A 26,574-nucleotide genomic window follows, 5' to 3' on the forward strand; every position below is an offset into this window, starting at 1 on the left:
GCATCTGTAATATGAGACAGAAAAGTAAGGAGACCGTGAAGTCTGGGCCACACTTAGAGCAGATTTCCTTATAAACCACATCCCTTTTCACTGAGTGTCCTTGGTAGCTCAGTCCTAAGCAGATTCAGTAGGACTCAAACCCAGAGTTCATCACTGGGGAGACCTCAAGCTCTATAGTGTGACTTGGTGGATGGTGTCGCCAAATCAAGGATCTCATTCAGATCAATGTCAACTGGTAGAAGCTGCGGAATGACCTGAGGGCTCCCCCATATGCGGCCCTTCTCTCGCTGACCTAGTGTTCACTGATCTGATTACTCAATACAATTCAATTCCACAATCACTTCCTACAAACCACTGGGTCCTAGGAATTATGTGTGGAGGAGATGGTGTGACAGGTGGGAAGGAGCGTGGGCTTTGAAGACCAAAGTCTCTGGGCTCAGATCCCAGCTCTGCATCTTCTTCATTGAGCCATGGTTTCTTCAACTCTAAGGAGGGAATTAAATCAACAACCATGTCAGGTTGTTGTGAGGGTTAAATGTAATAGAAGCCTGGAGTCCTAATGGTACCAGGTGGACCCACATTAGCTCTGAGTTGGCTGTCTTCTTTCTTCTTCTCTTCACACCTAGAGAGGTCTTGGGAGCAATGGTCAGCAGGGGAGAAGGTGGGGCACCATGCGACTTTTACGTAACTTGAGCTCCTTGAGGGGCTTTTCTACACTGCATGAGAACCACTCCCTGGCATTAAAATAGGTCCTTAGAAGAGCCCTGGGAAAGTTCTTCCTTGGGTTATCTGGGATGTCCGGCGGTCTCTCATTAGCCCCCTGAAGAACGTTCATTTGTCACAACGCTGAAAGGAGAACTGGAGGGTCCCACACTTTTACCATATTCTCCTTTTTACCCAACTATGAAGGTTGCGTCTCAGGAGACTTGATAGCAGAATGATAGATTCAAAAGAAAGACTACATGGATAACCTGGAGCTTATTCCATCCTGGCCATTGGTAATCATAGTCTCTTGGGTTGTCAGAAAGAGCTTTGAAATATTATATTTTCCCTTATTCCGAGAGTCCGGTGAACCCTTCTTGCTCTGCTGGCGTTGAAACCTTACTGGCATCTATTTGTGCCAGCTCACTGGGTTCACTAAGCTCACCCGGCTGGGATTACAGCCCATCCTGCTGTCTCCCTACCCACTCTGCAGCCACAGCATGCTCTCAGCTCTCTTTCCAGAAAACTACTCTTCATCCTTGGGCTCCCTGGCAGCTGCCCCACCCCAGGCCCCGGTGACCTTGAATTCCAGCCGCAGTAGTAGTTTCCAACACTTTTCTCTGCCTTGAATTCTCCCCAGCCCTAAATCTGTTCCTCCTCTGGAAGTCAGAACAGGCTTCCTAAAGCTTAAGCCTCTTGCTGAGCATGTGAGGAACCTGAGCTTCAAAATCGGGCAGATCTGGGTGCAAAGCCTCAGAGCAAACCCATCCCTGAGGCTCAGCTCCTCGTTTGTGAGATGTGATCATAGTACGTGCATCAGAGGGCCAAGAGAGTCAGGGAGGCAAGGCCAATAAAGTGCTCATCCCAGAGCCTGGCACCCAGGAGGTGCTCCAGAAATGCCAGCTCTTGAGAACAACAGCAGCAAGAGCCTTCGGTGGCACCTGATAGCTGGGAGCACAAAACTCAAACTCCTGAGGTTGGTGTTCAGGTCACTGCCTGGTCCCCATCTCCCTTCTCCAGTTTGTCATCCTCAGCAAATCCCAGGCTACAGTGCTGGTCTCCATGTCACCACACCTCCAAGACTGCTGTCCAGAGGATCCTCCTCATCTTCACTGTTCCTTACTTCTTTCTTGTGCTTTTGGACCAACCCCAAAGTCACGTACTGCTGGGGTCCCCGCAGATCTGCAGCCTATTGTTCACAGTGCAGGGTAGGGCCTGTCTTCTGCTACCTGCTCTTGGTCGTTATGACCCTCTCCCCTCTCTGCTCTCTGAGGACAGGGACCGTGGCTCACACCCCTACGTCCCCGGCAGGGCCCTGGCACAGAGTAGACTCTTCCAGAAGTCTTGCATTAAATTAGTGATGATGGAAAATAGCAGGTGATGTTTGAGGGCCTGATACGTTCAGTTTCCCAACTAGGCAATGACATCCCTTGTTTTTATTAAATATCAATACACATGGTTCACTCTGCTCCCAGTCAAAGGGGAATACAGGGTCCAGGGTATGTGTGTGTGGGCCTGGTGGTGGGAGTGGGAGGACAGTCTGAGTGTCCATGTCAGATTGCCTGCTGCTCTTTCTTAGGACAGACCATTCTATGTTTAGATACTACATTCTCCTTTTTTGATGTCAAGTCATCCCTTCTTTATGAATTATGGTGGTGGTCGGCAATACTAGATCATAGTGGCTTTTTTTCTCTTTTTTAAAATATTCTGAGTTGGCAAGAAAAAAACTGGGAAATGAAGAGCAGCAAAGTTTAACTTTTTTCCATAAAGAACAGTAAGAAGCATTCTTCAAAACACCAGGTAGCCAAGGAAAGATGTTTTGAGAGCATAGTATATAATGGAAGCCATCTAAGTCACAGGGCCATTAGCAGTAACAGATACGCCTAGAGGCAGTGGGGCAGATGGGGGGGGCATTGTTCAGCAGGGGCCAACCCACACAGGCACTGTGTGGACACTTGACACATTCTGTCTAATTTAATTTCAAAAGCCTTTTGAGCTAGATGGTGTTCTCTCTTTCACTTCACAGCGGACGCTCAGAGAGGTTAAATCATTTACCCAAAGTGTCACAGACAGTATAACCAGAATTTCCCAAGCCTCATGGTCTGGGGTGTGCAATGAGGAGGTCACATTAGCATCAGTGCTCAGAGGAAGCCACAAGACCACAGCACCCATACCCATTGTTTCCCTTCATCAGTTGTGAGAAGCTACAGAGGGTTTTCCCAAGTGTGTATTAACAGAACTCCTAGAGGGACCTGCTTGGGGCCTTCATGAATGTCTAGGGAGGACAGTGATGCCCCCAGAGGACAGGCCCCACTAGCACGCTGCTGTCCACATGCCTTCTCACGGGGTCTCTGGTGCAGCCACTTCAGAGCCAACTTATGACTTCCCTGTGCCCAAGCCCTTTTGCCCATATGGGCCCTTGCCTCTATAAAACACACTTACAGATCAGATTTCACAGCTGTGTTGGTATAAAGATTAATATATCAATATTATGTATTAAAACATGTTCCTGTTCTTTTTTATCTTCCTGATTTTAAAAGAGATTAAAACATTTTTATAGGCTCCTAAAAGAATGATGATCCATAGGCTCCATGCCTGCCGAGCCTAGTGGACAGGAGGCCCTTGGCAAGACCCTGCCAGAGTAAGAGTCCCCTCACCACACTGCCCACTCCTGTTTCAGGGATTGACCCATGGGCCTCAAAGCATACTACCTGCTTCTGTATCTCACAAAAACCCTAGTGCTGATGTCCCTTCAGCTTTTACCTGTTTAGCTTTTCTACTCATGTTAATAGGCGACGGAACATTTCCCAAGGTAGGGCTAGAAAAATTGCTCTTCTGCCCCAGATACCTGCACACATCATTTAACCCTCAAAGCTCTTTTTCCCCCCACATTGTATTAAATGAGATCATACCAAGACTTATATCAAGTCAAATTAGTAGACACCCTAGGCCTCTGTCACAGCTCTGTTCATCACACACAGCCAGACATGGGATCTGTTTTGGCCTACCTGAGTCAGGCAGACGCATGCCTGTGCCTGGGGGGAACCAAGGCTGGGATCAGCCCTCTGGCATCCAAAGCATTCCCCCTCTGTTAAGCCAGGCATTTCACGTGCTCCTGCTGTTCATATGTTGGCAAGCTTGGAATATTCTGGTAAGGAGCATTCCTGTCTATTCCAGCTTGAAATGAGTCTGCATTTCTTTGGCCAACACAAAGCTTTGATATGAATGATGATGCCAGAGAAAAATCTCAGGAGAGTTTGCAAGGATTGCTAATAAGCAAGTATACCTAGCATTTAGGATGGAAACTGTCTTTTCTTTAGAACTCTATAGACTCAGAATCTCCCCCTGGCAACACCTTGCATTCTACATGTCCTTGGGAAACTGTTTATAAGGAGGAGTAAATGGAAGAGGAGTGTGTTCTGGCAACATGTTTTATATGAAGAGGGAGTGCATGGGGACAGGATAGAGAAATCACTGATGCTGAAGCTGGAGAGGAGAGAGACAAAAAGTAAAGAAGTCTTCCCTCTCTCTGCAGTCTCTAGAGAGAAGAGGTTGCTACAGCTGGGGTTTGTGATTTGGGTGCAGCCCTGTTCTTCTGCAAGTCTACAAGTCTTGGGTCCCTTGAAATGGCCACCATGGCGGGACTCCAGCCTTGGAGTGGTACATAACCTTCTGAAAGGTCTGCTTTGGCCCTGCCATTTCTTACAGGCAGGCAGGAAACATGAGTCTTTGTTGAGGTTGCTTATTTTGTTGCCTCTGGCGAATGATCGAGGAAACTGGAGTGCTCTTATCACTTTCTGTACCCTGAATGTGGACTGTTTGTGTCAGTCCCAGAGGTAGTGAAGCCAGCGTTAGGATTTGATGTTCCACGTGGGGCTGTGACACAGGCTGAACTCTAGAAGTGGACACTTGGGCTCTTGGCAGTAACCATCAGTGGTAGGGAGACTGAGGCATGTGAGTGCATCAGAGCAAACAGAACCCATGGTAAATCAACCCCTTAAAGCCATGCTCCAGCTGCGCCAGGTCATGTTGGCGCACACCAAGCGTTTAGAAAGAGAATCGTGCGGATATCTGGCACTTAATGAAATTTGTCATTTAATTTGTATTTCTTTGATCACTAGAAGGTTGAATTTGTTACTACATGGCCATTTCAATCCCATCATCTGTGGAGCCCTTGGCCTTAAATGTCCTTGAGGCCAACTTTCCTGATCTTTTGTCGCCCTATGCTGTCTGCTAATGTCCACACTTTTACCTCTCCCTTTTTTGATCTCATGAAACCATCACATTGGATCCATCTTATAATTACTATCTGGAGTACCATCAGCTACCATAATAGCTATCTTTGGGCTCTCAAATTATGCTTGGTTTATGCCATTCAGCTCAGCTCTCTGGGGCTTTAAGCAGTAAAGCAGAAGGATCCTTTAGCTATTCACTTTTCCCACACACAGGGCTTCCTGCCAGCACCCCAATCCACACCAGCTTTTCATCTGAACAAAACCCTGTCCAGTGCTAAATATAGCTTTATTTAACATAATTGTGCAAGGTGCTTTCTACTTTTAAATCTAGACTGGGCAGGGAGCAGGACATTTACATAACAAGTCGGTGTCAGCCCTCTAACAAATCTTCTGACTTCCTTTATTGGATCAGTGAGTAAACTAAGGAACAGGGGGGTTTGAAGCCCTGCTCCTGTCATTCAGCTAATTAAACCTCAGGAATCTTCACTTCCAGTAGGTGCACTGTTCACTGCCATCCCCGTGTCCAAGCAGACAGCCCAGTCCTCGGTAGTGGGCAAGGAGCAAAGCCCTGATTCCCTGCAGAGGCTGGTGGATTCCAATGGTAGTTCCCTTGGAGGGCTCACCGTCAGACTGGAGGGAATACTCCTGCCAACTGGCTCACCAGCCAAAGATCTTGTCCAGTTTTCATATACTTTTTTTTTTTTTTTTTTTGCCACTTCCTCCAGATGGTGGCTAGTTAGCTTCTGAAGTGTTCCAGGGTTTTATCAAGATCAAAGACCTTCCAGGAGAAGCTGTGGTACTCTCCTCAGACCAGCTGCCGGGTATGCCACATTCTGACTTAGTGGCAAATGCAGATGCTTTCGGGGGCCAGGAAAGTATGTCCATATGTCAAGTGGCTGGGATAAGACTAAGGACATGCCGGGAGGCCAGGGACCTCATTCATTGTCCACTGCTTTATCCCAGCACCTAAAGAGGAATCTGCACACCATAGATTATCCCTATTAAAATATGTAGAATCAACAGTATGGGGATTGCAGAGAACTGGCAAATGCATGTTTCATGGAAGGCACTCTTGTCAAAAAAGCATGCCTCTGTGCAATATTTGGCTCCCAGCTTGCAACCTCTATGGTTGAATAAACAACCCTATTAGTGGATAGGATGGAATAATGACAGCCAAGCAACAGGGATGCCTGGCTTTATCACTTTGATATGATGTGTTCAGTTGGAATCAGGACACATACAGTACCTGTTTAAGCACCTCGTAAATCCTTCCCATGAATAACCTTGACCCTTTAATAACCCTGTACTCATTGGAGATATGTAAATTTTCATACTTTCCTTTCTACTGTGCTGTGGTCTTTTTCTGAATCCTTTAGTCATATGTTTTTCTTTTCAAAAAAATGTACAAAGACACCTCTTTTACCAAAGAAGGGACAGACTTTCTAAACACAAACTTACATACTAAGGATGACAAATCTGCTTTCATACATACATCACCTTTTCTAAAATGAACTTAAGCAAACAGTGGCAGTGTTTTGTGCCAAAATCCCTTTAAGCCCAATTCATCTTCACAGTCTGCCATAACAAGTCACAACATCCTGGACAGCAGGGGACAGCCCCTGCAATTTTCTCCTCTCATGAAGAGTTGACCCTGGCTGTTTCCAGGGACACCGCCCTTATTCTGCTGGGTCTGTGTCACCATCCTTCCATCTCATTCTCCTGACACCCCAGACCCAATTGTTTGGGTTTATAGCAAAGTCTGTTGAACCAAAAGGAGTGTGGCTCTTCGGTCAGTCAAGCAACTGTTGCGGAGTAGACAGGCCAGATGGGGAGCCCTCTGAGCACATGTGCCCTAACCCTACATAGGGTTGACAGATACAAGACCATATGTCTCTGCATGGAAGCCCAGAGCCAGCTTCCAGACTGGATTCAGCCACTGACTTGTCACTTAAATACATTGATTCCTTAGTGAATTGGGAAAGGTATCAAAACATCCTCTAGCAAGATAAAACCTGCAGTAGAATCTACCTGGAAGAACAGACTTCACAAAATGAAGCCATAGCCATCATTAATCTTTTGGCCAGGATAAATATGAGTGAGAAAGGTATCTCCTAAGATTCCAAAAGCATTACAATTCCAGATTATCTTGAAACATTTTACTGGTAAATGGTAAACACACATATACACATCCCTCGGTCGGCAATAGGCAATATTGGACTTCCAATTTACAAACCCTTTGATAGGATAAATAAACCTGATTCTAGATAGAAACCATTACTATCAGGAAACATTGAACTCCAACTTACTGCTTGGTGTTCTATGTTCTGATGAACTCAAAGATGCAGATAAATTTTTGTGGTTGCAGAGCCTCTCTCCATCAATGACCTTGGCCCAGAACTGGACTGATTGTAATTTTCAGCCCTGAATGTAAAAGTTTGTGTCAGTGAGGAATAAATTCAGCTGCAAATAACAGAAAATCTGGCCAATAGTGGCTTCAATGGTAGGGAACTATTTTTCTCATGTAACAAGATGTTCAGAGACAGGGGGTGACTCACAGTGGTTCAGCTGATCCACTGCTGTTGGGGCCAGGCTCTTTCAGTCTTCCTGAGCCACCTTACTCAGCATTTCAGTATTTGTCCTCACCCTTGTCACAACTATACACCTGTGATCGAGGCAGAAGCAAGTGGGGAAGGAGAACATCAGCTGGATCTATTGACCTGGTTAGGGAAACAAAAGCTTTTCTAGAGGCCCCCTTGGCAGGCTTTCCTGTCAGGCTCACTGGTCACGACTGTGTCACATGACTGCCTCTGGCTGCAAGGGAGGAGGGAAATGGAGTATATTCCTGATCAGCCTCTATGGTAGAGCAGAACAAGGGGGAATGGGCTTGAGAATAGGTGTGAATGAGCTAAACACACAGGGGCTACTGACACACTACAGGGAAACTCTTCCAAAACTCTCATTATACAGATGACAAAGCTGAGTTCCAGAATATAAAGTAATTTGGTCAAGATCCCATCGCTAAATGAAGCTAGAGCCAGATCTAGAGCCCAGGTCTCTTAGCACCCAGTCCAGAAAGCTCCCTACTGGACTGCACCATGGGTGTAGTTTGACAGAGTCTGCGACTGAAGCTCTGTTGAGGAAGTAAATACCATCTAGAAAATGAGGTGTGGGTATAAAACCACCAATAGTGGGCTAAAGATGTAGTAGCCTCAACTTGAGGTCTCCTTCTTCCCTCCTGAGGAATCAAATGATTCAGTGTGAGTCACAGAAGCTAGGCCACGTCAAATCAGGCCTCCTCCAGGTGCCCTCCAGCTGTGCAGACTTTTTTAGCTTCTTGTTCCTTTGGCACATCGATGTTTGTGTGTGTTATAATGGGATCAGTCTCATGATGAGCACCATGATGACATAGAATTTCCATGTCATTGTTAATGTGCTGTTCTTGTCTTCTGTCCCCTTCTGTTATTGAACCAAACAGAAGTATTCTGCTGTTTCTCTCTGCAACATCTCCACAGAAGTCCTAAAAGTCATCAATGCCACTGAGGAACTGATAGCAGAGTCCGCAGGGCCCTGGGAGTTCCCACCTGTCCCTCCTGACAGAGAGAAGGGGACGTTTCCTCTTGGGACAGACCAAGTGAGGCTGGATGAGCAGCTGACTTCCCTGGAAGAAAATGTAAGATTTTATTACTTGTGGATGTTTCCCTATCTAGGGCAAACATGTGCAAAAAAGAAACTGATGAAGGTGTAACCCATCACAAACCATGCAAGGACACATACACGCCACCACCACAGCGAATACATTCTCAGGGAGGGTACAGGCTGGGTTCCTCAGAAGCAGACCTTGAAGTGAGGGTTTGTGTGCAAGCGATTTCTTAGGGAAGTGCTCCCCCAGGGAGGCCAGTGAGAGACAGGGGGAAGGGAAGAGGTCAAGCAAAGGTATGGCCTTAGACAAAGAGTAGTTTTGACAGATCCTGCAGGAAAGCCTGGGGTATCAATTGCAACTCAGAGTTGTCCCGACCTGAAGCAAAGGAACTGGCCTTTTCTACAGCCAGTAGGCACTTCACTCTCTATGCAACCTTGTCTAGAGTAGCCCGAGGCAGTCTTCTGCATAGCTGAGCTGTTGGGAACAAAAGCAAGCTAAAGCTTCAAGCCTGGGGGGATGTCTTAACTGTAGGGGGACCTCAGGGGATCCAGGTGGAGCACTAACAGTGGCACCACTGGGAAAGGGGGTGTCTGCCCATCAAACTTAGGTCACAAGTGGTCTGTCCTGCTCATAGACCGATATGCTGGTAGTGGATTTTTCTAGCCAAGTTTGGGAGGAGAGAAAGGAGGTAACAGATTCTCACATACAAATACCCACATTCATTATTTTAATAAATTCCCAATGAGAACTTTCTGACGCTGAGAACACCACTGCAGACACAGAGACTGGGACATTAGCCACTCGGGCTGCAGTCACCATCACCAGTTGCCATAGTCCTTCCTGCCCATGAAACTGATATTGAATCAAGTGATTCCATCCTTCCAGATCCAGCAGAATCAACCCTGATTTTGGGGTGCAGTTCTCAGACATCAGGAACTGTTCGTAAAGGCAACTTTTGCAAAAAGTTGAAACAACAAAGGCAAAACAACTCAAGGTTTAAAAAAATATGCCAATAGTTGCTTTATCTTAAAAGTTAAACACTGGCTCCCTCGGAATTCCCATAAAACCTAAATAGAGGTCTGACTGCCCCTTACGTCACTTTACTTCCGTTTCTGTCTATTCATCTATCTGTCCCCATTAGATCAGCACCACTGACATTTTGGTTTCAATAAATCTTTGTTGTGTGGGGTGTCCTGTGTGGTGTAGAATGTTCAGCAGCATCCCTGGCCTCTACCCACGAGATGCCAGTGACATCAAAATATGACAGTCAAAATGTCTCCAGACGTTGTCAAATATTGGAAGAGGAGATGCAGGGAGGCTGTAGCACAGGTTGGCTGTCATCCCCAGATTAGGAATCCTATGTATAAATCCCTGCAGAGCACAGTCTTTCTTTCACATTAGTAGTCCCAGCCCTTTCCCAGAGCTTGACACAGAGGTGCTCGAAGAATGTTTACCTGATAATATGATTCAGATAATTGAAGTCCTTTTTTATAGGAAGAAATTTTTACTGCTAATGTGGAGGGTCTCTGTTAAGTATGTCTATACTACAGTTCTTTCAGTGCTGATAGCCCTAAAATGGCCTTCATCTTGGACACCCAGAATTGAAAAAGTTAAAGTCAAGATATGGTTCACCAGGAAAGGGGTGTTTTTTTGTTTTACCAAGTGTTGTATTAAAAAAAAAAAAGCAATATACAATGCATGAGATATTCAGATTTACATGACAACCATGGGTTCTCGTGGCATACGTAAAGCAAAGACAGTGTACCTTTCTTTCCTCCAAGGGGCATGTTGAAAAATGCAATGGCTTTGTGGGAGTTTTCATTTTGTCAGATCCTTTTCATATATACTTTCTTTCCTTGGGTTCCTTAACATTTTCAGGTCAAAACACATGCCTTTACCCACTGATGTGAGCTGTCCATAACCTCACATGGACCTGCTACAAAGGCAGGGGTTTCTGGGGGTGGCGGGTATCCTGTAGTTCCCTGCACCTGTGTCTGGCCCTCGGAGATGCCTCGCCTGTTCCCTAAGAGTTAACTGCTTCTTCCCCCTCCTCCCTTCCCCCTTCCAGCTTTTCACATTGCCTCAGAAGAAACTCCATCTCTATTCCTTTGAATTCTATTGGTTTTGAGTTAGAGAAGGGACAACTCTTCTCTTTATCTCTTCAGAGATAAAGATCACAGAGCCGGGGGCTGGTTTTGCTCTGCGGTTTCCAGGATGGAATTCAGCTGAGCAGCAGAAGGGTGGAGCTGATTCCTAAACTGGCCTCTGGGTGCAGCTGATTTAATTAAACCCTGGCTTTATGTCCATCTGTGTTCAAAAGAGCGCTCCCTCTTTCTCCACTGTTTGCTCCTTTGTGCTGAGGAACCGGGGACTGTCAGAAATAGAAATAGAAACGGAGATGCTTATTCTCACCTTCTGAACATTGGCTACCACAGACCAGGACTCGGAGATGAAAGAGAACATTTGCTTGAGAATGTTTCATCTTTAAAAAACACTCTAAAGGTTTCAGAGCTACCTGAGATAACACAGAATGTCATTCGTATGTCAAGTCTCCTGTTTTCACAAACTGCCTTGTTAACCACTTAATTAGAGTAGGGCTTTGGGGACTTCAGAATCCCCAGATTTTCAGCTCTCCCTGAAAGCTGTGAGGCACAGGGATCTGTAGGGGCCTGGATGGGAAAGACGAGTTTCAGGAAGGGACTTCTCTCCAGGGATAGATTCAGAGAGTAGCAGTTGGGGTGGTGTTGGGGAAGCAGTCACCACCCCCCAGGCAGTATAGTCCATGGAAAGCTGGTGCCTGGAGGAGCGCTCCCTAGTGGGAGCTGTCCCCCTGAAGCCCACATGGGTAGAGGACAGGGAAAGGAAGGCAGGCTTCTTTGTCCTCCTGCCTTTGGTCTCCTGCTGGTGTCTCCCATTCATTGGCCAAACCCATCCCAGCCAGCCAGGAAGCCTGGATGATGAGGTTCATACAGGACAGCCTCACAGAAAACAGAGTGGGACAAAGAAGAATGGAAAATGGATCTAGGGGTCAACAACAACTGGCATGACCATTCTCAGACCTGTGGTGTGAGTAGTGGGGACCCACAAAGGCCACCTTGTGGATTTATGCAGAGTTATAAGTGGGAGAGATGAGCCACCTCCCAGCTCCCTCACCCTTCCTCCCCACCTGCTAAGGACCTGCCCATTCTCTTCATTGTTAAATGATCAACAGCCTGGGGCACCCCATAATTCCCAGCACAGAGACAGTGGAAGGACAGTCCCAACTTCCCTTTTCGCACTGACCTATAACTTTTGACAACACCAAGTCCCACTGTGTCTATAGTAGCAGCAGACACAGTAGAACTGCCCCATAAGGGAGCCCAGCTCTGCCACAGAATCCAGGAGCAGGCAGGGGATGTTGGTCCTTCTCCTGAAGGCTCTTGGGCACCATCCATGGCACAGGAGAGGACATGGCCCTGGCACTTGTAGAGATGGTCCTGGCTACTTAGGTGGGCCTCTGCCTTCAAGAGCAAACCAAGAAATGCTATCAGTTACTGTCTAGATGTAGTCCTCTAGAATGTGATTCATGGAAAGCACGTCCGACAAGACACTAGAAGTTCAAATCAGTTTCAGCAATCTGTATAGTCTTTCTGGGAAAATTGAGATACATATTAGCACATTAAAGACTCTGTGAATTCCTGCAGTGAAGAAAACTGTTTAATTCTCTTTGCCCTAGAGGCTTTGACGATAAAGTCCTTCCATAACAAAACACCCATTCTTGTCCCTTGAACCACTTTGAGGAAGGTGTGTTGAACCAGGAGCCATGCCATGGGGTCATGAGCAGCAGTGGCTAGAACTTGGAGAAGTCATAGCCATGGCTCTCACTAAAAGCGGGCCTTTATTCAGCCAGCAATTCCAACTTACTGGTTTTCAAATAGGTTATTTTTTTTTTCAAATAGGTTATTTTTAAAACTAGAATAACATTTCCATTATTATAGCATCTTAACCTTGTGTTATTGCACCCCCAGCCACAGAACCAATGTCATGTTGATCTATAACCACAATAACTCTAGTACCTTCAGGTCAGAGTTTGAAATGTAAACCATCCTAACATTGCAAGCGAGATTGAGTATCAGGGCATCTCAGGGCACGGTGGATAAAGTCATGGGATCTGACATCAGCCCCCAGGAGCTCAAATCCCACTCCCCCACTTCCCAGCTGTGAGGCCTGGGGAAGTCACTCAACCTGTAGGATTTAATATTCTCCTCTTTCACACATAGCAGCACCTACTTCAGGGACTGCTGTGAGCATTAAAGGAGAAATGTCCCATAAAACCTTTGGCTTAGTGCCTGGCTCAGTAAATACATGTCATCACCATCATCACCAACACTGGCCCTTTAGGCGTCATGACTTTGGCAGTGGTGAGTTCCTGCTCAGCCTGCATTGGGGCCAAACCACAGAACCTTCCCTTCCCCCCTTCTGCCAGGAAAGCAGGCTTTCAGGGAACAGAAAGTAAAAGGTGAACATTCTGGCCTTGCTGAGGGCTTGGAGTTGGTCCATATTGCTTTGATTTGGCAGAGAAAACAAAGAACATTAGTGGATGACCATGATGAAGACAAAACAAGAGACTATTAAAAGACGATACAGCTGTAGGATGTGATGATGTTGAGTTTTGTGTGTTTCCAGAAAAATCAAGGTTCTTGAGACCAAAGTTATGTCAAGTTATGTTTAACCCATTGCCACACTCACTCAAATTATTTGTCTCATTTAAATAATTCCAAATTTTGTTTCATTGTATAACCCTGTAATTATTATCTCTCCTTGTCTCTTCCTCCCTCTTTCTCTCTCCTCAATTTTCTTCCCCTCTGAAGAGAAGTTTTCAACTTCAAAACTTCTAAGACACAAATTTTTAATGTTTCCTCCCTTCAAATAGCTTTGAAATATTCATCATTTCCTTCATGTGACAAACAATGAAGCAGAGTATCGTGTTTTCAAGACAAAGAATAAATGTCTCATATTAACTGTGGGAATCATTTAGAAACAGAAGTTCTCTGATACTTGCATATGACAAAGAAGTACAAAACTAAGGGCAGACTGAAATATGGCAATTGTCAATGGACATCTGATTCACGGGCCCTTCTCTGACTGATGAATCACTCAACATGGCATCCACTGTATCAGTCACTGTTAGAAGCTCCCCCAGCTCATCGTGCCTGGCGATGTACAACTGTGCATTCATCAAACCTGCACCTGCCCTTGCTTCACTTTGAAATGTTTTGTAAAATTGCCAGTTTTAATGCAGATGCATGAATCAGGCCAAGGAATTGACAGGATAGGAGCATCGCAGAGTTATTTCCCCTCCTCACCAGCACTCAGTGTCACTCGGCGCAAAACACTTGCATGGCTTGTGTGCACAAACTCTTGGCTTATCCTGTTTTATTTTTAACTCAAGTTAAAAAAGCTTGTGTGACCATGTGTTTTCATTCAAAGCAACTCTAAATTGCTGTGATTACATGTGTAGAGCTTTATATATGTTGATTCAATTTCAAAAAACTCTTGTTAAGTAATTTGCTTCTTCGGATCAATCTCATTCCATGTAATTGGTTGTTGCATCACATTATTATCTAGGCTGAAGGACATTTGTTCCACTCACCCCGTCTCGCATCCCCTGGTCTGTATTATTCCAACGATCCGACCTTCTGTTTGCCCACTTTTACAGCAATTGCCTTATAAACTCAAGTCAATTTTTTTCCTTTAATTTTTCCCCAGACTACTCCCTTTATCTGATTTTTCTCTTTGATTTTCAAGGACTCTCAAAAATCTGTCTTCACTGATAGATGAATAGATTTGACATATTTCTTTTAACATCGCATTATTTTCTAAGAAATATTTTCCTACTATAAATTTCAGGTTCATCTTAGTGCTCTTAACCTGCTTCAAGCGAGCTGAAGGTCATCAATCAGATAATTCACTCAAAATGAATAATTGTTTTAATTTCTTCTTGGGCAGCCTGGGTGGCTCAGTGATTTAGCACCACCTTCAGCCCAGGGCGTGATCCTGGAGACACCAATCGATTTCCACGTCAGGCTCCCTGTGTGGAGCCTGCTTCTCCCTCTGCCTGTGTCTCTGCCTCTCTCTCTCTCTCTCTGTTTCTCATGAATAAATAAATAAGATATTTTAAAAAATTATTTCTTCTCTTTCCCTTTATGTTTTCTGAATTTTTTTCAATTGCTAAATGCCAACCAATTTTTTTTCCAACCAAAATTTTTATTGGAAAAATCACATCATGAATTTTTCTATGACTTCTGTCTTGGCATTATGGTTGCTATAGTCATTGGAAAAAATTGCAAATTATGTAATAGCTGATGCCATGTACTTTGGACTATTTCATTGTATTTTCTAAACTTTTAAGGTGCTTTTTCTTGCAGGAAAGTTGGGGGGACCTAGGTGTGGTTGACAGTGAGGAGGTGGTAAGACCTCGTGCTACCATTTCAGTGTGAAGAATGTTTATAAACAGACGTATTCTCTGAGTTTTCCTCCAGCATTGAGTCTGGTCCTCTTTCATTCCTCCTGAATTACTGGGGTGCCCTGAAAGGACCCCACCAGTCTCAGTTCCAAAATCTGAGCTCAAAGGCTGCACCTCCTCTGCAGGTGTACCTGGCGGCAGGCACAGTGTATGGACTGGAAGGCCAACTGAATGAACTGGAGGATGCTGCCCGTTGCATCCATAGTGGCACCAATGAGACTGAACTGGCAGATCTGGAGGACCAGGTGGCCACGGCTGCAGCCCAGGTTCACCATGCTGAGCTCCAGGTAGGAACTCCTTCTTTGCCCAGAAGGAGCACCATCACAAAACAGGAGAGGGCACCCCACCTTCCACAACAATTATTGCAAAGCCCTTTTATCGGTTCTCTAGTGCACTTGCATTGTCCTTTTGGGTGAATTCCACCAAATTCTCCTTCTAAAAAATTATAGCTTTGATAATATATCAGACTTTCCTTTAAACCTATGTCACTTTCCTCTTAGACAAATTTTCTGACCCATAGGTAGGTCTCCTTGCTATATAGGTTCCCATTCTATCCCAAGATCACCCCTCCCTAACTGTTGATTACTTACTTGCTGCCAGCTTCCCCCTCTACACACTGACAGCCCCATGAGGACAGGACTGTAGCTGTCTCTCTTAACACAGTAACTCCAGTGCCTAACATAATACCTGACACGGGTTTGGCAATAAAAATGGTGTGGATAAATGAATGAAATTGGAAGTGTAGATTTCTCAGACCAGTATTTTGCGCGATTTAGATATGGCTGATTCAGAACTGAAATGATGCTGTCTATAACTTCATGAAGATATTTGTTTAAAGTTTTCATGGATATTCCCCTGTCCCCTGACTCTGGATCAGAATTGACTGTGGACTAAATCACTGATTCTCAAACACAGAATGTTTGAGACATGGTGTCTGCAGTATATACTCAGTACAGATCCCTGGTTCAGTGATATTTCTATAGACCCCATCTCTTAATACTCCCCCTTGTATCTTGTATCCTAGGGGATCTGGGGTCAATAAAAACCACCTATGGATAGAGAAGATGATTATCTTGAATAGTAATTACTCTTTAAATAAATATTTTTGTTTTAGAGAGTCAGAAATCGCAACAACTACTGGCAGCAGTAAGCACTCTAGAGAATGTAAGGGCACCCATTCCCCACCCTGCAGATGAGTTAATGCTGTGTATTAGGAAGGATCTCATTGCACATGGCCCTGTGCAACTATAACTATTCATTATCAGCAAGAATGATTGAAGATCATCTCTCCTCAAAGACAAATCATTTTCCATAAATGCCACCCAATATTTAATCAATTTATATTCAAAGTTATAAAAAGTAGATCAAATAATTTGTTTTCTAGGGGTACATTTTGCAGCAAATACTTCTCAAATGGCTTAGCAGGAAGTAATATTATGTATGTGTGTTTGGCAGGAGTTTTTTGGACCTACTTCTAGATTTTTCTAGTCTTAAACTTCTGGAGCCATGTTTTATAGAAGAAAACCCTGGAGTCCAAAATGCCCATTTTCTGTGTGTTTGACTGTGCCTAGTTTTTATAGATTTTTAAATATGACAGTAATGTTATCAATAATGCCTATTGTTCTGTGAGCCTTACCTTGTGCCACAAGTTGTACCTAACACTTGACCTCATTATTGTAATTAATCCTTCCCACAACTCCATGATGTAGCTACTGTTATTTTTCCCCTTTTGTTTCTAGGGAGAATGAGGCTCAGAGAGGTTAAACCACTTGCCCAAGGTCAAATAGCTAAAGAGCGATGAAGCCAAAAAAAAGAAAAAAAAAAAAAAAGAGAGAGAGATGAAGCCAGGACTTGAACCTGCCTTTCTAACCTCACAGGCACATTCTTCACCAGTCTGTGTGATTTCCTGAGAAAATGTGTTGGTCCTGTCATCAGACACATATCCACCTGTATAAAAACTCCTTAATTTTCAAGGGAGGTTCTCAACACTGCCTTCCATTTCATGGATCTTTGCAATGTGGGGAACTTCAGTTCCATGGAGGCTCTCCCCCTACTGCTAGCTGCCACCAGAGAATGAAGCCTCACACTCCCTGTTGTCTGTTCTCATGCAAAATTGTCCCCACTGAGGAGGGTAGATGTACTAAACTGTGTTCTTGGATTAGGTTGGACTCCAGGGACTCTATCATCTTGGAGTTTACCGTTGGGACAGGATTGCCCAATGCTTTGGGAGATTGCAGAATGATCCATGGGGATGTGTGTGCTATGGATGCCATCCACTGCATCATGTAACATCATCTCTGTGGGCTTCGTGGAGAAGGTCTCTCTGAACACTCAGTACCAGGAAAAGCTGTTCTTCTGAGCACTTGGTCTTTATCTTGCAGACATAGAATCCTACACTGATCTCTTTGCTTTGGCTCCCAGGAAACTCATTGCTGAATTAGTCATCCCCTCAAATAGTGTAAGGGTCATTGGGTATGCAGTCTTAGGAATGAAGTGGAACATAATTAGATGATAGATAGATAGATAGATAGATAGATAGATAGATAGATAGATAGACAGCAAATGTAGACAAAATCAGGCCTCAGTAGTCTCCTCTCCTCTTTCTTTGGCCTTTGCCCTGTGAACTAAAACTCAAAAAAATATACCCTTCTTCTTCCAGACCCTGTCAGCAAATCAGGTGGTGAGCAGCTTGCTGTCCCTGTCTCCCAAGGCCCGTCGAGTAAGGCCCTCCATCACAACTGCTTCCAGGAAAGAGCATGGTCATCTAATCCATACCAGCTGCAATGACTGATAAAAGTTTAGTCTGCAACCTTTCTCAGAGGCCTATGCAGTTTATTGGCCTATAAGGCAAAAGAATGCAGCTTTCAATATGAAATTTGAGGAGTCAGAACAAGAAGGGGGGCCAGAGAGGGGCAGAGGCTGCTGGGCAGCTTGGAGTATTTCACCAAATGCCACAGTCTTGGCCTCTGCCTGCCTCCTCCTCCTCTTCTGGCCAAGACTGCCTCTGCTTGGGGACAGAGGAAACACCTCCCATATTTGCTGACCCTTCAGTCCTTCTCTCTGGCACTTTCTATGGCACCTGTCCCAAAAGGCTTTGTCCAAAAAGGTCCTCAGTAAGTGACAGCAGAATTTGAATTTGTCCTGAGCAGCTCAAGAGAGGAGGAAAAAGGGAGGCAGTGGAGACCTCAGGGCAGAGTCCACACACACTGGCTGCTGGGCTGACTTTTGAGCTCCTTGTCCAATGCCCAGCAACACTCAGGCATGTCCAGAGAGCATCAGGACAGCTGTGATCCTCACCTCCTCTCTCCACTCCAATAGCCTGCTCCTGCCTCTCCACATGTCCCCCATGCCAGACCTTGGCAGATCCTCTCAGAATGTGGCAGTGAGGCAAGAGCATGAGCACTGGCATGAATTCAGAGTTCTGCCCCAGACCACCTGTGCAATGTTAGCTGTATTACTTATCCCTCTGAGTCATAAATCCCTCATCTACAAAACCAAGAAAATGGTATTATGTCATAGGTTTATGAATGAGTTCACATATTTAAAGTGCTTAGCATGGTGACAGCACATATTAATGCTCTTTCATAAGAGTCAGGACTGTGTCTTCTTCATCCCTGGGGACATGGATGGGTCAGGGCTCTTCCTGGGCCCTGAGTGGGCTCTTTCTCTCTGTATCTGCCTTAAGACTCTGTTGGAAAGAAATCTGAACTCTTTATGACCTTCTGATGTTATAGACAAGGAAACTGATGCCCAGAGAGAAGAGAGAGATTCTCAAGGCACTTGTCCTTTTAATGAAAGAAATGGACTTGAACCAGGAGTGGCTGAGCCTCCCTCCTAAGAGCTGGTGCTATGGTTTGGGTTCATGGAGTCATGGAAGAATGAAGAAGGACCTATAAATCATACTTGCCTTTCAAAGCTGGCAACAAGTGTTGCCTGCTCTGGAAGCTTTCCCTGACAACTCCCCTTTTCTCTCCCCACTAGGCTGGGCCACAGTTACCTTCATGCGCTGGGCTTCTGCTTAATCCCCTAGAGATAATCTGACAAGGGTGTTGATATACTCTAGAGCTACCAAACTAGACATTTAAATTTACAAAGAAAGGCCTGTGTCTTATTTTCTTACTATAGCACTAGATATAGAAGGGCTTGGTAGAAGTTGAATGAGTGAGGGAAGCCTGGCTGGTTCGTGGAGCGTGTGACTCTTGATCTTGAGGTTGTGAGTTTGTGCTCCACACTGGGTACAGATATTACTTAAAAAAGAAAGTTTTTATATTAAAATTGAATGAGCATATAGCAAAGCAGATTTGTTCATTATAGATTCCTATAACAAAGATTCTCCCCTCCTGTGCTTTTCCCCTACTGATTCTATCTTTCTGTTGCATTAAGATTTCTGATATTGAGAGCCGAATTTCAGCCCTGACCATTGCAGGATTAAACATAGCACCGTGTGTGCGCCTTACAAGAAAACGAGATCAGAAGCAAAGGAACCAGGTGCGTTTGTCCCTCACTTCCTTTGTTGGAATATTGCACGACTTGGGAAATTTAGAAGATAAATACCTTTGCTTTATGAAGGTGTGTTGACTGTTGTGTTCTATTTGTAGGTACAAACCATAGACACATCAAGGCAGCAGAGGAGGAAACTGCCTGCCCCACCAGTGAAAGGTGTGCTTAAAATAAAACTACAGAGCTACCAAAGAATTAAGTCTGACTTATTTACTTTGAGTGACTCAGTTATCTGAGTTTGAGGACTAGATCTAATGGGGAGTTCTCACCCAGAAGTGCTCTTGTGAAGAATCCGTCTTGACTTGAATCCCCCCAAGAAGCAGACCCTGGGAGAAGGATGTGATTTGGGTAGTGATTCTAAGAAACACTGGTAGAAGAAGAAAGAAATGATACAGGGACAGAAATTAAGTCAATACAGTGCAATTTATTTATTTATTTTTAATACAGTGCAATTTAATTTGTAATTTCTCTGAGCAAATGAGGCCAAATCCTGCTCAGGACATCTGGGAGACAGTATTTACTGCACCTCAGAGTTTCCTGCCCAAAGAATAGGAAAAGGAGGATTTCAACTCTCAGCTATCATCCTCTGATCTTTACTGGGGAGAAGGCATTAATTCCCCGGTACTTCTTCCCCACTCCATGCATGAGCCAAGAGAGAGTGACAGTGCTTGCAGAAGCATTCTGTTGGAATGTGCTGGATGTCGGAATGTGTGGTGATGTCAGGAAAATGTGGGCAAGGCACCAGAGGCATCTAACACAGTGCACAACCCACAAGGGATTCTAGTGATGCTGGCGGTGTCATCCTCATCCCCTGGACATTTTCAACAGCTTCCCTAGATTCAGGAGCCATATATGATGATGTCAAGCTAGAATTTAAATCCACAAATCAGAAGAGTAGACAGAAGATATATGTTTAAGTCGTGGCTCCACCATTGTTTGCTCAACAAATATTTATTGAATGCCTACTTTATATCCCATTAAACCTCACATGATTGCAATGTATTACAGACCCATGGTCTTTTATTTGAAATCCTTGGATAAATACATGTTTCAGAATGTCTTGAACATTAGAAAGGTAATATGGCACATGTATTGTATATTTCCTAACAGTCCCCTCCTCATGGTGTCTGGGGCAGCATCTGACAAACCCATTAATGTCCTTGCAGCAAAGCACGAGAATGTTCACTCTCAGTGGAATGGACAAGGATTTTAAATGGCCATATGTCAGTGTAAGTCAGGTTTTGCCATTTGACAATTTGGGCCCCAAAGTCGTAAGAATTTACAGCCTTTAGAGACTTCTATATTCCAGAATTGCAAATTAGAATTTATGAATTATGGATGGTGTGCCTGGGTGGCTCAGTCAGTTAGGCATCTGACTCTTGATATCAATGGAGGCCTCTATCTCAGCATCGAGAATTCAAGCCCGGCATTTGTCTCCATGCTGGGCAGGGAACCTAGTTTTAAAAAAAAAAAAAAAAGAAGAAGAAGAAGAATTTATGAACTATGGTGGATTATCTCCAAGCTACTTTTTCCTAGAAAGCCATTTATGATTCTTGGATTTATTTGATGCATACCATAAAAATAATAACAAAATTAAAAGATTCTACAGTCAGACCTGCAGACTGAAGTGAGATACCAAGTCTAGAACCAAAATCTGGGTCATGGGGACAGCTGGGCTTTCTTCCTCAACACTTGGCCGAGCTTCTGGGTACCATTTATTTCCATTTGTTTCCTTTTAGCTGAAAACATTGAGGCATCTTCAGTGACCACCATGAAAACATTTAACCGCAACTTCATTCTCCAAGGCTCCTCAACAAACAGGACTAATGAAAGAAAAAGCACCACCAAGGATTTGATGGTAAGTCAGCTGTGTCGCAATGCCTATCACTTGCACTGTACATGATGCCTCCATTCTGTAGCCCTCCTGTCTGCAGCTCTCCCATCAGAGTCCCAGGCAGCATCCTTCATGCATGGTCTCAAGGTCGTTGGTTAGGGAGGTGGGGAGGAAAGGGGAGCAACTAGAAGCATAAGCACGCTGCCTGGTATTGCTAACCTCTTTGATATATGGATACATCCTCACAACTATATATCCAGCTCCTTGTAGGGTATGATATTAGAGAACTAAAAATACATACATAAGAATGTAAGGTCTGGGGGTGCCTGGGTGGCTCAGTTGAGGGTCTGCTATTGGCTCCAGCCATGATACCGGGGTCCTGGGATGGAGCTCCACATCCGGCTCCCCATGGTGAACCTGCCTCTCCCTCTACCTATGTCTCTGCCTCTGTCTCTGTGTCACTCATGAATAAATAAATAAAACTTAAAAAAAAAAAAAGAATGTAAGGTCTGGTTGAGATGTCAGAGTTTTCATCCTGTTTTTTTTTTTTTTAAGATTTTATTTATTTATTCATGAGAGACACAGAGAGAGAGAGGCAGAGACACAGGCAGAGGAGAAGCAGGCTTCATGCAGGAAGCCTGATGTGGGACTTGATCCCGGGACTCCAGGATCATGCCCTGGGCTGAAGGCAGGCGCCAAACTGCTGAGCCACCCAGGGATCCCCTTTATCCTGTTTTTGATCCATATTCACCCTTCCTTACATCTCTTGTTCACCATTAATTACTTGTGTTCCTGAAAAAAGTAAGCAGCTGCCCCTAAATGCAAAGAAAGGGACAGGAGATAATTTGCACAAATTCTGGAGATCATGTAAACAAGTCTAAGGAATTGTTTGCCTAAACACCAGCCGATGCTTCAAATTTTGGCAAAGGCTTGGTGCTGCTTATGTGGGAAGTAATAATCCAGCTAAACTGCCTCAGTGGTACCATTATGCTGAGGACAGGCAGTATCTGGGTGACAAAACTGAAGGAAGGGTAAGTTTATTCTGTTGCCTTTTATTCGTCACCCATCCCTCCTTTCCCTACCTCCCCCTCACTGTCCCTGTCCCCTGAGTGCAGGAGCACCAGGTAATGGCATGACGGTGGGCATGCCCTTGGGGTTACAAATCACTGCATCTCTGGGCACCACATGGCAACAGTGCTGCCCACTGCCTTTTCCTCACTGCTCAGCCATTACCCCTGACCTTTTAAAGTCCAATTACTTTGCTCCTGGCCATTACTTTACAAAGCTAAAAAGATGCATTATCGCACTTAAAAGGACAGACCAGTAGGGCCAGAGAAGAAATCTGTTATAAATAAGATAGTTAAAAGTATTACCTTTCATAGAGATAGAACAGATTAGTGGTTGCCAGGGGCTGTGGGGAGGGGCCATAGGAAGTAACCACTTCATAGGTGAGATGTTTTGTTTTAGAGGGACGGTATGCTTTCAAACTAGATGGAGGTAGTGGCCACCACATTGTGAGTGTACTAAATGCCACTGAACTGTTCATTTTTTCAGAGGGGGGAGGGGCAGATGGAGAGGGAGATAGAGAATCTTAAGCAGGCTCCATGTCCAGCAGAGAAGGCCAACATGGGGCTTGATGCTTGATCTCACAACCCTGAGAGTATGACCTGAGCCAAAATCAAGAGTCAAGAGCTTATCAGACTAAGCCACCTAGGCACCCCAAATTGTTCATTTTTAAATGGTTAATTTTATGTTATGTAAGTTTCACCTTAAATTATTTTGAAAAATAAGCTACCTTTAGATAACACAGAGAGATTAAAAATGAAAGAATGGGCACTATTACTAAACAAATACAAACAAAAAAGAGAAGCAGCAATATTACTTTCAAACGAAGTAGAATTCAAGAGAAGAAGCATTCAGAGAAAACAAAGAGGGAGGTTATTTTAATTTTGATTTAAAATACAAGTCGTGACCCTTTCCTGATTTGGCATGCAACAGAGCGACACAATTTATTGTGCAAGGCCGGTGACTTTAAAATTCCCTTATCAGCCCTGGGAAGCCCAAGTACACCAAAAATAAATACAAATTAGAGCATGTGAATAAGGTATTTAATAAGCTTTAGTTAAGATATTTATCTTACAAAAAAAAAAAAGATATTTATCTAGCTTTGTAGAGGATTCACTTTCTTTCCAAGCATTAGTGGACCTTTTATAAAAGTTGATTTTTTACCAGCTACAAAAAAAAAAAAAAAAAAAACGCCAACTCAGCAAATTCCAAAAAGCAGGAAGCATAAATGATCATCTATGACCTCAATGCCAGCAATAATCTCCAACACAGCTGTCCAGTAGAACATTACAAAATGATGGATATGTTCTCTATCTGCAACATGCGATATGGAAGTCACTGAGCTATGTGTGGTTGTTGAGTGCTTAAAAATGAGCTACTGCCTCAGAGGAACTGATTTTTTAATTTTATTTCATTTTAATTAATATAAATGTAAATAGCCATATGTGACTAGTGACTGTCATAAGGGACAGAGCAAATTTAGAAAATTAGAACAAAAGTTAAAATACACAGAAATTCTACTTGGAAATTAGAAAGCACGTGCACCCACATACACAATCATACACACACACACACACACACACACACACACACACACACACATTTCCAAGTAGCTACTGAACTAAAGAGCAAAGCAAATCCACAGAGCACTTAGAAAATGACAACAACACATGTATCCGGGCACCTGGGTAGCTCAGCAGTTGAGTATCTGCCTTCTGCTCAGGTCATGATCCCGGGGCTCCGAGATCAAGTCCTGCATAAGGCTCCCTTGAGGGAGCCTGCTTCTCCCTCTGCCTATGTCTGTCTCTCTCTACGTCCCTCATGAATAAATAAATAAAATCTTTTTAAAAATTACATATATCGAAATACATATAAAAATACACTGTCACATTCATAGTATTAAATATTTTCTTCATTATTAAAAAAGGAAAAAGCAAAAAAAAAATGAACTAGACATTGCATTCCATACATCAAAGATCAAGACAGAAACCAATTAGTTCAAATCAGAAAACTGCAGAAATGGTCATAAATCCAAGAACTTATTCTTTGGAAAAATATAAAACAGAAAATGTTTTGTAAGCCAAGTCAAGAAGAAAATAAATAAAAATAAGAGATTTTAACAGAGATGTAAATTTTTTATTTAAATATGCAATGTACTACAGAACACTTCTGAAAGAAATTGAGGAAGACACGAGATGGAAAAACATTCTGTGCTCATGGATTGGAAGAATAAATATTGTAAAAATGTCAATGCTACCCAGGGCAATTTACAGGTTCAATGCAATCTCTATCAAAATACCATGAACTTTCTTCACAGAGTTGGAACAAATAATCTTAAGATTTGTATGGAATCAGAAAAGACCCCGAATAGCCAGAGGAATATTGAAAAAGAAGACCAATGCCAGGGGCATCACAATGCCAGATTTCAGGTTGTACTACAAAGCTATAATCATCAAGACAGTGTGGTACTGGCACAAAAACAGACACATAGATTAGTGGAACAGAACAGAGAACCCAGAAATGGGCCCTCAACTCTATGGTCAACTAATATTTGACAAAGCAGGAAAGACTATCCACTGGGAAAAAAAACAGTCTCTTCAATAAATGGTGCTGGGAAATTGGACAGCCACATGCAGAAGAATGAAACTAGACCATTCTCTTACACCATACACAAAGATAAACTCAAAATGGAGAAAAGATCTAAATGTGAGACAAGAATCCATCAAAATCCTAGAGGAGAACACAGGCAATACCCTTTTTGAACTTGGCCACAGTAACTTCTTGCAAGATACATCTATAAAGGCAAGGGAAACAAAAGCAAAAAATGAATTATTGGGACTTAATCAAGATAAAAGCTTCTGGAAATGTGTGGGAAATATCAGAAAGGGAGACAGAACGTAAAGACTGCTAACTCTGGGAAACGAACTAGGGGTGGTAGAAGGGGAGGAGGGCGGGGGGTGGGAGTGAATGGGTGACGGGCACTGGGTGTTATTCTGTATGTTAGTAAATTGAACACCAATAAAAAAAAAAAGAAAATTAAAAAAAAAAAAAAGACAAAAGCTTCTGCACAGCAAAAGAAACAGTCAACAAAACTCAAAGACAACCTACAGAATGGGAGAAGATATTTGCAAATGACATATCAGATAAAGGGCTAGTATCCAAGATCTATAAAGAACTTATCAAAATCAACAGCAAAGAAACAAAAAATCCAATCATGAAATGGGCAGAAGACATGAAAAGAAATTTCACCAAAGAAGACATAGACATGGCCAACAAGCACATGAGAAAATGCTCCGCATCAAATCAAAACCACAATGAGATACCACCTCACCCCAGTGAGAATGGGGAAAATTAACAAGACAGGAAACCACAAATGTTGGAGAGGAATGCGGAGAAACGGCAACCCTTTTGCACTGTTGGTGGGAATGTAAACTGGTACAGCCACTCTGGAAAACTGTGTGGAGGTTCCTCAGAGTTAAAAATAGAACTTCCCTATGACCCAGCAATTGCACTACTGGGGATTTACCCCAAATATACAGATGCAGTGAAATGGCAGGACACCTGCACCCCGATGTTTCTAGCAGCAATGTCCACAATAGCCAAACTGTAGAAGGAGCCTCGGTGTCCATCAAAAGATGAATGGATAAAGAAGCTGTGGTCTGTGTATACAATGGAATATTACTCAGGCATCAGAAGAGACAAATGCCCACCATTTGCTTCAACGTGGATGGAACTGGAGGGTATTATGCTGAGTGAAGTAAGTCAATCAGAGAAGGACAATCATCATATGGTTTCACTCATACGGGGAATGTAAGAAATAGTGAAAGGGATTATGATGGAAAGGAAAGAAAATGAGTGGGAAATATCAGGGAGGGAGACAGAACATGAGAGACACCTAACTCTGGGAAACAAACCAGGGGTGGTGGAAAGGGAGGTGGGTGGGGGGTTGGGGTGACTGGGTGACGGGCACTGAGGGGGGCACTTGACGGGATGAGCACTGGGTGTTATGCTAAATGTTGGCAAATCGAACTTAAAAACAAATGTAAAAAACAAATAAACAAACAAACAATACAGGGCAGCTGCTTGGCTCAAT

The 26,574-nt window shown here is 43.7% G+C and overlaps 2 protein-coding genes across 7 annotated transcripts in view; one reads left to right on the forward strand and one right to left on the reverse strand.

Moving 5' to 3' along the window:
* Window positions 1-26,574, forward strand: part of MYRIP (myosin VIIA and Rab interacting protein) — a 361,492-nt gene that overhangs the window by 332,200 nt on the left and 2,718 nt on the right. For 2 of the 4 annotated variants that reach the window (XM_038570505.1, XM_038570504.1), the window contains exons 12-17: window positions 8,413-8,607; window positions 15,208-15,369; window positions 17,742-17,801; window positions 19,466-19,570; window positions 19,681-19,741; window positions 21,322-21,440. In XM_038570505.1, coding sequence (XP_038426433.1) covers window positions 8,413-8,607; window positions 15,208-15,369; window positions 17,742-17,801; window positions 19,466-19,570; window positions 19,681-19,741; window positions 21,322-21,440 — 702 coding nt within the window. Of the gene's footprint in view, window positions 1-8,412; window positions 8,608-13,427; window positions 14,601-15,207; window positions 15,370-17,741; window positions 17,802-19,465; window positions 19,571-19,680; window positions 19,742-21,321; window positions 21,441-26,574 lie in introns of those variants that run through there. The other 2 variants (XM_038570506.1, XM_038570507.1) reach the window with 2 other exon arrangements.
* Window positions 4,693-26,574, reverse strand: part of LOC102154740 (rabphilin-3A-like) — a 57,715-nt gene continuing 35,833 nt past the window's right edge. For 2 of the 3 annotated variants that reach the window (XM_038570513.1, XM_038570510.1), the window contains one exon: window positions 19,987-21,036. In XM_038570513.1, the coding sequence (XP_038426441.1) occupies window positions 20,986-21,036 (51 nt within the window). In that variant the 3' untranslated portion in view covers window positions 19,987-20,985. Of the gene's footprint in view, window positions 8,596-19,986; window positions 21,037-26,574 lie in introns of those variants that run through there. The other variant, XM_038570511.1, reaches the window with a different exon arrangement.

Source organism: Canis lupus, chromosome 23 (genome assembly GCF_011100685.1).
Source record: "Canis lupus familiaris isolate Mischka breed German Shepherd chromosome 23, alternate assembly UU_Cfam_GSD_1.0, whole genome shotgun sequence".
Classification (NCBI taxonomy): domain Eukaryota; kingdom Metazoa; phylum Chordata; class Mammalia; order Carnivora; family Canidae; genus Canis; species Canis lupus.